We start from the raw sequence: 10,000 nt of genomic DNA, 5'->3' as shown, positions 1-10,000 counted from the left end.
ATACCATTATTTCGTGGCGTTGTCGTCGCCGTAGCCTTTGTCGTGTCTTAAAACTCCCCACGGTTCCTTCTGCAGGTACCGGAGCAGAGGTTACGTAAAACAAAAGAAACAAAAGATAGAAAACAAAACAACTCCAAATAAAGATTAATCCCAAGTCACCAAAAGTACAATGCTCTCCGGTCCCTGCTGAAAGATCCCTCCCCACTATGCTTGTGAAAGGCGCCTCTCTAAAATTTCATTACTACAGGTTTATTCTTACTCTTATTTGAATCTGGGATTTCCGAAGTGGGTGTGGTCGGCGGTTCGGTGGTGGGTGTCGACTCCGTCCCTGTCACAGTGCTCGCTGTTGGGGCAATGGCTTGCTGTGTAGAAGTTGTAACGAATGCTGATTGGGATGAAACGAATGCTGATTGGGATGAAACGAATGCTGATTGGGATGAAGGCGTACCAACAATTGTGGTGGTTTGCGCAAAGACCTCATCTATGATTAAAACAAAACGCAAATCAGTCAAAGTGAGTTGAAATAGGTACATACGGACGCCATAACTCGCTGTCTTCTTTCACTCAGAGACCTAGAAGGCAGGAAGAGACACAAAGGTTACATGCATCCTACAAAACTTCATAGATTCCTGTCTTATTCATTTCTGATGCCTCGTTTTTTTGTCTTCCATCTTCAATATTATAACGAGATTTTCAAATCTTGGAAATAAAACACCTAACCATTGGTGCACCTCGTCAGTTTGTTCAAGTGTTTTCGATATTCTATCAAGACGCCTAAGAGCGTTTCCGTGGGATACACAAACAGTTAAACAAATTGTCCAGTTATAGCAAACCACCATGCTCAGTCAGAGCGAAGAAATCACGGATAAAATTTGAAAAGTGGCGAAGGTTTACCAGACATATAGCCCTGTAACTTTAAGTAGCTGCTACTTGTTGTACTTAAGAGAAATAAAGGTTATCTCTTAATTGATACAAGTAAATTTGCCAACGGAAACATTCAGTACAGCAGCGATAAGAGTTTACTTTTACTAAAAATTATCGAGGAATGTCAGAATATTAAGGTGAGATTTCTTTGGAATACTGAATGAAGATCGACCAATTCATTTACTTGCTTTGTTTTGTGTAAAAACCGAATTAGAATTAATTAAGCTTATTCACCAACAGTAAAAACAACACACCTTTACTGTAGGGGTAGTACGAACTCCTAAATTTCAAATGAAGTACAGCAGTTCAACTTTAATTCGTAAAAAAAATCGAACGTATGAATTTGTGAAGGGTGTTGCGTGCTGTTTTTGTTGGATTTGGTGATGTTATGTGCATAACATTGGTCTGCATCTTCATCATAAATTTTGCACTGAGAATTTGTAGCATTGGTTAACTGGTGTTTTCTTTGTACACTGTAAGCAGAGTATGGAACAGTATGGTAATGTACACAGGTTTAATGTGTACACAAAAAACAATAAATTATTATAATACCTTTCATTCAAAGTGAGCAGAAGTGAAAGTAGTAATAGAATAAGTGAGGAATAATAAGAATTGTAAGCATGAACTCAAACAGCAAAAGGTGAAGAATTTTGAACATATCCAATTTTCGTATTCTTAACATTCGTATGTTTTCCCAGCTCACACCAACAATTCTCATGAAGCTATGTCAAATGAGAACCAGCCATAAGTTAAAAAATAATGAAAATAAAGTTTCAAACTGAAAACTGGCCTATAGTCCTTTTTGGTATTGTGATCCTTATATATTCCTTAAATTAGGTCACTAAATTGCAGTATACACCCCAACGCGCAAAACGAAAAAGGTATAGTCTAAATTTATTTTCCTTAATTAGGGTGCCATTTTTTGGGCCGCAAAAAGGGTATCATCAAATGTTGATTTTCTACTCTTAAATAGGGTCCGCCCGCTCCGCAACCAATCAGATTGAAGGATTTGTTGAAGTCCGCCCGCTCACGCATTGAGAAAAAAATAATATGTGTAATGAACTGTAAACGTTGCTTGTAGCCCTTGTGGATTGTATCGGTCAGCTCCGACTGGACATTGACACAGACATCCTATGCTGCTAATGCAGATCCAGTGATCCTTTTAAAAGCCATATTTCTACCAGCGGGTCGTTCTTTCATTGTGAATGACGAACTTTCTCTTCGAAGAAATCCATTTTAAACTCCAAAACATACGCATAAAACTAAAAAACGGTGTAGAAATGACCTTTGCTTTACAAAACTTTCACACTCGATGGGCTCGAACATGCCGGATGCCCATATATGGAAACATCGGTGACGTCAGGTGAAAACCAAGAATTGGCTATACTGTACTTGAACTCTCGAAATTTTTCAGGCTTCTCTACGCAATTGCTAAAATTGCGTCCATAACTGCGAGGATCATAGCTTTACTGGATTTCATATCCGCCGTTCAGTATATAATTCATTTCGTATATCATTTCGTTCATTTTTCGTATATCATTTCGTTCATTTTGTCCCTCTTGGGGAAAATTTGCGCTTTATGATCGGTTAATTTGATTTGATCAAACTCCAATGATGGATGAGTTCTGTCCACAAAATCTAGCGATAACAAAAACCTGAGCGAAGCTTGAAAATCGAGCAGAATTTTGAGGTTGCAGAGCCGTGTAAATGCGATGATTTTTGACAAGATGCTAGCAAAATTATCGACTTTCTACGTGCCCAAGGCTGGGAGGCGAACGACCTTTGGAAGTGGGAGAAATTCGGCTAAATTCTGGAGGCACTCGGTCCTGAGCGGTCTTGGAAGTTGCACGCTTGTCTATTTACATCGTATGTGACGGCGCGTCGGATCTGAAGGGGAAATCGAAGCGTCCCAAAAACCCATCAAATCACTCAGGACAATGCAGAAAATCGTGGGCGAAGGAACTTTATGTATCTGGCTGTCCATAAAATGAATTTTCGAAAAGAAACATCGCGATTTGAAGTTTTTATGGAACATATTCCTCGATCAGTTGAATCGGCCGTTACAACTGCCTCAAAATAACGTGACGTAACGCGCTCTTGCACCTTAAGCCGATGATACCACAGGTAACCCAGGCTCACTGTGTGCGTCACGTAGGTATTAAAATATAGAGAACATATGAGGCGAAGTTTAGGTCTGAAAATTTGCTAGAAAATGGAAATAAAAATCGATAAAACTTACCATGTGGTGAGCTGTTGTTGTCTTTAATACGTACACAAAGTTTCGGGGAAAATGGTCCCCGTTCACCTTCCTTCATAATGTAGTGACAAGGTAGGAGACGGAAGCCAGCCTCGGGACTCCGATCGACCCAAAACAAGCACGATTTTTTCCGCGAAAATCAAATCCAGTCGCTAAATAAACACGCCAGGTTCGTGGAATAGGAATTTCTCTAAACCATGAATCCACTGAAGCATCTCCAGGTAGCAACGCGGAGCCACCAGACTCCGTAAAACTTGTAAGTTAACCTGCTAAAATGGCGGCCAGAAAGCGTGGTACTCACAAAGTGCCCAATTCAAAATGGCACTGAACTCTGGACGCCTGGTGACGAGTATAATAAGTCTCCCTCGAGGGAGGGTAGTCCCAAATTGCTCAGTGAGTTCTGTTTTTAGCAATTTGGGACTCCCCTCCCTCGAGGGAGACTTATTATACTCGTCACCAGGCGTCCAGAGTTCAGTGCCATTTTGAATTGGGCACTTCGTGAGTACCACGCTTTCTGGCCGCCATTTTAGCAGGTTAACTTACAAGTTTTACGGAGTCTGGTGGCTCCGCGTTGCTACCTGGAGTTGCTTCAGTGGATTCATGGTTTAGAGAAATTCCTATTCCACGAACCTGGCGTGTTTATTTAGCGACTGGATTTGATTTTCGCGGAAAAAATCGTGCTTGTTTTGGGTCGATCGGAGTTCCGAGGCTGGCTTCCGTCTCCTACCTTGTCACTATATTATGAAGGAAGGTGAACGGGGACCATTTTCCCCGAAACTTCGTGTACGTATTAAAGACAACAACAGCTCACCACATGGTAAGTTTCATCGATTTTTATTACCATTTTCTAGCAAATTTTCAGACCTAAACTTCGCCTCATATGTTCTCTATATTTTAATACCTACGTGAAGCACACAGTGAGCCTGGGTTACCTGTGATGATACACGGTTCAACATCTTCCAACATTTGTTGTTCAACAAATGTTGAACAATGTTGCACAAACGTGTTGAACGGAATAGAGCGGGTCTCTATTTTCGTTCAACATCGTTGTTCAACAACGTTCAACGTGTTGAATATTCAACATGACGCGACACACTATTCAACATTCGTTGAACAACAGCTGCAACATTTGTTGATCAATAATGTTGAATCGTGTATCACCGGCTTTGGGGTTGTCTGCCTGCGTAATAACATAATTTCGAGTGCACAGAGTAGTTTTTTTCAAAGACGCACAAAATACGGGCGAGTGCAATTTGTAGTCTTTGGAAAAAAATAAAGTGTTTACTTATTCCAAATTGCACGAGAAAAATCACGTAATTAGTTATTAAAAATAGACATGAACAATTTTCAAGCTAATTTGTCATAATTTTACAGAAGCAACGCGCGCGTTTCACACAATCAGGTAAAAATTGCACCATCCAGGGCTTGCATTTGATTGGCTATCTGTGAACTTCTTCCACCATTGACCAATTAGAATGCTTGGTTTGTTGCCGCTTTTCTTCAGTGTTACCTGGACACTGCATTTCTCATAGCCAATCAGAATGGAGAAATATGCATGGGTAGTTTAGTTTAGTTCGTCCCCGAAAAACTTTCTCAACTCTGATGTATTCGCCCCATAACACTTGGAAAGCGCACTAGGGTACATTTTAATATTGATTATATTTCATCACTGTCAATAACTTATCTTGACGGGTAACAAAATCCTGATGGACGAAGACTGCTGCGGTAAAAGGCAGACAGTGAGTCTACAATTAGACTGCGAGCTGTCTCTCTTTTGCTCTGGAATCGTTGAAGCGAACGCGTACGTTTAACTTTTAATGACTGAAACTGCGGGTCGTAAATATCGCGGGCGTTGGTTTACAAACGCCCGCGGTATTTGCGACCCGCAGTTTCAGCCATTTTGAATTGATCGTTCTTTCCAACGATTTAGAGCAATTGAGAGACTGCTCGCAGTGTAGTATACGATGGAATTGTAACCAACACCAAAGGAGAGGGGTAAAATTAGCCCCTGTGGCCTGCCCACAGCGAAAGCTGGTAAACCACAGATTCATCTGACTCCAAAAACGGGATTAACTGGCCAGGTTTACTAATGTAGTTGTAGCTTATATTTACTGAAAAGAATGTATCTATTTCTTCACTTGCGTCGATCAGAATATGTAGTCTAGCATCTAAAAAGTGTCATCGTTAGAAGTTAGATTTTCTCATAACACCTTGAGTCTTGTTGGACAAGAAAACTACACTGAATTCGTTATGACAAAAAACTCATTTCTAAAAAGCCTCTAATTCTTACTTGCTCTTGAATCTTTTATTGACCTTAAAAATCACTTCGAAAACGCTTATTTCTGTTATTTGTACGAAGGGAACAAAAAATTTTGGCTAATTTCTGAATGACGTTTCTGAAATCTAAACTAGAAATTTAATTTGGTAACTGTTCTCGCTCAAAGTCTTTCAATAAATTAAAAATAAATTCTCTCTCATCCGTACTGACCACCCGAAGTGTCTCGACAGGAAGATCAATTTTCTTTTCTGGCGCAGTGGTGAGAGCACTCGCCTCCCACCAATGTGGCCCAGGTTCGATTCCTCGACTCGGCGTCATATGTGGGTTGAGTTTGTTGGTTCTCTATTCTGCACCGAGAGGTTTTCTCCGGGTACTCCGGTTTCCCCTCTCCTCAAAAACCAACATTTGACTTGATTTACTTTCATTAATTTCAGTTTACAGTGTCCCCAATTAGCGCTCCAGCGCTAGAACGACGAGACACTTAAATAAACTTCCTTTCCTTTCCTTCTTTTTGGATAGCGCACTCTAATTGATTTCGCTATTACTTATCCACTCAGTGATTTATCCGGCGGATAGCGCTATCCATCGTTTGAACAACTGGGGCCTGGGATTTACATTTTGTAAATTTGAAAGCTGTTATACAGGAAAAGAACTCACTTTTGTAAACATTACATCATTCAGATGTTATCAGCCTTAGGTCGATGTGAAAAACTTGTGCTACTCAATTATTACGGCTCCCGGTTCAAAGCACTGGTAACTCTTAAGGGTAACTAGATCAACGCTTATCAGATCTTCCCTCACGACATGCATAAGCACTGGCAAAAGTACATAATTTGTCTCATGATGGCTAAGATCGTCGTCTTGGTAAAAAAAAAAGCTCGGCGTCTTGCCCAAAACAAGGCACTAATTAAAATCAAGAAAACAATTTCAAATGCAAAAAAATGCAGCTCGGCTTTCACTGGCTAAAACTGAAGCACGTCCTAATCTATTGCGTTTTAAAATTAAATTTCATTTCAGTAAAGCCTACCGATGAAGAGCAACCTCGTTCTTTTCAGGAGAGCAAATATTTAACAACATTTCAATTTAAATTTTTTGTGCATAACTGATGAACGGACGGCAGGTGGCTTAGAATTTGTGTCAAACAAGACAAAGTTAAATACAGACTCCAACTTCATTGCAGCTTTCAGGCGAAAACCACTTTCTCATTCTTTTTACTAAATTCTTATGTCAGATTTTATAATTTCATTTAATTTTTTTCATTCTAGGACAACAGGCAAAACGTGGGGAGAACAAGATTTACGCACGATGGGGTTGATTTAAAAATTGCACTAGTCTCAAGAAAACACCAGCGTTGTTTTTTTAAGTGTTAGTAAGTCTTTAGTTATGTAGAAAAAAGACTGAAATAGAACAACGTTGGTGGGAGATAGAAAACCAGAACTTTCTGTTTGTTTGCTTTAGAATATATTTAGCCGCATGACAGCTTCTGTATGACTAGAAATGTATGCAGTTTATATAATTATATTATTATGACCAAAAACACCGGCGAATTGATACACGAAAGTATCATGCATCGAGTAAGCCAAAAAGATAGTTATATGTTTGAAAATTGATTTGCCATTGCTGCTCTTTTCAAAAAGTTTTAAAAATTACGCGTGCCTAAGAGAATTCGAATAAACCTGCCATGAGAAGGACAACTGATTGAACGTATACCATTGAAGCGCGTGCTGTAAAAAAAAGATTTCACATTTCACCGAAGGATTCCTCTTGTGAAATTTTTTCGTGTGCTTAGCCACCTTTTTAAAATTCAGGTCCAGTATGTATAAAAGACAATATTTCTTACTTTGAGGAATATTTTTCGATGTTAGTGTCATCTGCCGCAGTGATGGTCAAAAAAGTCGCCTCCCACAATATGGCCCCGGGGACACAATCATGGTTACCAGTTATAAACCAGAAGGGAGGGCAGCTAGGATTTTCTGAAATCCCACAAGTTTCTCTTTTTTATTTCAATGTGGTATTCAGAGTTTGTCAAAAGTCATCGATTGTCATTAATTTGTTTTAAGTATTGTTCTACTTTAATATTCCTTAATTTTTAACCCTGTAGCGAAATAAGGAAGTTTAAAACTCCATTATGAATGAAGGGGGTAGTTTCTAAAGAAACTGTGGTGCTGCGTCTGTGGGGAAGTAGCATAAATTTTGTTTTATCAAGGGAGTTGATAACGTAAATTGGCCACCGTACATAGATTCTAAAGACTGACGTTTCGAGCGTCAGCCCTTCGTCGTCGCTCTGACGAAGGGCTAACGCTCGAAACGTCAGCTTTTAGAATCTCTGTACGGTGGCCAATTTATATGATTATCAACTCCGTTTTAAATTCTTTCGTGCTGCGCTAAAATTGAAACGTTTTGACGAGATATGGATGAGTAATAGGATATGTAGAACGATCAAAATTGTCGCATAGCGACTAGACATGAATTTTCGGATAAACGGGCTAAATAACGAATGTCACGGTGGTCGCTTTTAACCTAAAATTTTTGCGATCGCTCCGCGTTTAGAGCTCGAGAAACTGCGATACAGACTAAGACTTCATGATCAACAATAAAAACGATTGTTCAATATATACTCTGTAATGAGAATAAACCGAGAATATATTCTTAATAGAGACATTTCTGGGTTGACAGGGCGAATGCTGGCAGAAGTCGGAATATTCGTGTGTTTTAGGATGTAACATTCGCTCTTTCCTAAAACTACACGATTGCCTAAAGGTAAACCAGGACTGAATTTAAATACGGAATATATTTGGCGGTCAATTCTATGCTTCTACGTGCCTAGAAGCATAGAATTAACCGCCAAAAACATTTCCGTTACCCCGTGTTAAAGAGCTTTCGGTTAAACGTTTTTGCTCTCTTCGAGAAAAGCAGCGTAATCTACGGGAGGAAGATTTGGACGAAAGGGCTACTCGGCTTATGCCAGCACTGAAGTCTGAAATCTTTGGAGCTTTCTGTGAAACGTGTGTTTTAACGAACCTTTCCGGCTAACGAACGATCTTCAAATGACAGAGCGAAGGAACGGGAACTACTAACCTTGAGTATGGAACGTCGCTAATAACGCTATTGCAATCAAAGATCCAGAGGACATCTTCATCGTGGGTACGTATCTGTTACAAAATTGATCGATCACAAAAGTACACAGCACAGCAGTTCAAACGCTTAATGAAAACGATGAAGGTTGGCTGGACATGTGATATGGGTTGTGTGATGTTCCCCTGTTTATCGGTTTCTATGTAACCTTATCCCAGGACAACGTAACAATCTCCTAAAGTTAATTGTTTTCATTTGTTTTTCCTTCAATCAACCACATGAATCATGTACAAATTTAGAATGCGACGTATTTGACTTCGGAGGTGGGTGGAGAATGCGCTTCAAATTAACGACAAAGACTTCAGATCCTGTCTATAAAACTGACGTACAAATGACGAGACAAGCAACGTGTTTTGCGAGCCTGAATCCCGGAGGGAATAAAGACAACCGATAATTTAAATTGTTCGGAGTAATTCGGATGTTCTGTTACATGAGGGGGATTTGTTGCCAGACCGCAACAATTCTTTAAAATATCTTTTTTCATGTACGAATATATATATTTGGTAGATAGCTATAGCAGTTAATTAGAGTCATGATCACTTTTGATGAAAACGCACAATTCTCAATGGAAATTGGCATTACACTCCAAACAGTGGCACGGTACCTTGTAATTTCTGGCACGGGTGCCTAAGTGTGTCTCAAGTTCCTTCTGTTTACACACGGAAAATATATTGTACCGTGCCGTGCCCGAATTTCGAAAAACATAGGTAGGTACCGGGAGTTTCGGAGTGCCGTGCGAGACTTTTTTGCTAGTGCAGAGCGGCAGGCTTAATAAGTCGTCGTCTATCAATGGGTCTTCCGAATCCTGAACGGGTCGGCCAGAATCTAGAGAGAGAACTATTGCCATTATTATGAGTGGATTAATTATTAATTTAGATTCCGAAAATGCTTCCTTTTATAAAATATGGACAATTAACACACGATTCACAACTTTTTAAAAGTCACGTCTGCGAAAATGACGGCTTTCGAACACACTTTCCAAGTAAACGGTAATTTGGGGAGTAAAGTATTCCGTATTCTCCCGAAAACCTTAATTTAAGAGTGAGGATGCTCTCGCAATTTTGGCTAATAACCGGAGAATGAGAAAGGTGTGTACATTCTACATTGTGGCTCTCGATAAAGTTGCGACATATATTTCACAATTTAAAAACAATGGTAAACTACAAAGCGATGCGAGATCAGTGTCATCAGTTGACAGAAAAATTGTCAATTGAAAAAGGTTGAAAAAATAGATTGGTTATTCACCTTGCGTTCGTTGGACGTTTCCTAAAAGGAATCTTATAGCAAATATAATAGCGACTGCAACGAGGTCGGTTACGCAACACTCACACCAAAGAAATATCTGGTTCAGGACGTTCTTCGCCAAGTTCACGGTTTCCTACATTTTACAGTATTAGTACAGAACG

At 39.6% G+C, this 10,000-nt stretch overlaps 1 protein-coding gene across 4 annotated transcripts in view; it reads right to left on the bottom strand.

Moving 5' to 3' along the window:
* LOC138021792 (uncharacterized) overlaps positions 1–10,000 on the bottom strand; it is a 41,783-nt gene that overhangs the window by 28,954 nt on the left and 2,829 nt on the right. For 2 of the 4 annotated variants that reach the window (XM_068868799.1, XM_068868797.1), the window contains exon 2: positions 260–481. In XM_068868799.1, the coding sequence (XP_068724900.1) occupies positions 260–481 (222 nt within the window). Of the gene's footprint in view, positions 1–259; positions 482–8,537; positions 8,721–10,000 lie in introns of those variants that run through there. The other 2 variants (XM_068868796.1, XM_068868798.1) reach the window with 2 other exon arrangements.

This window comes from Montipora capricornis, chromosome 10 (genome assembly GCF_036669925.1).
Source record: "Montipora capricornis isolate CH-2021 chromosome 10, ASM3666992v2, whole genome shotgun sequence".
Lineage (NCBI taxonomy): Eukaryota > Metazoa > Cnidaria > Anthozoa > Scleractinia > Acroporidae > Montipora > Montipora capricornis.
Note: the sequence above shows the minus strand (reverse complement) of the source record. Positions and strands in the feature narration are given on the sequence as shown.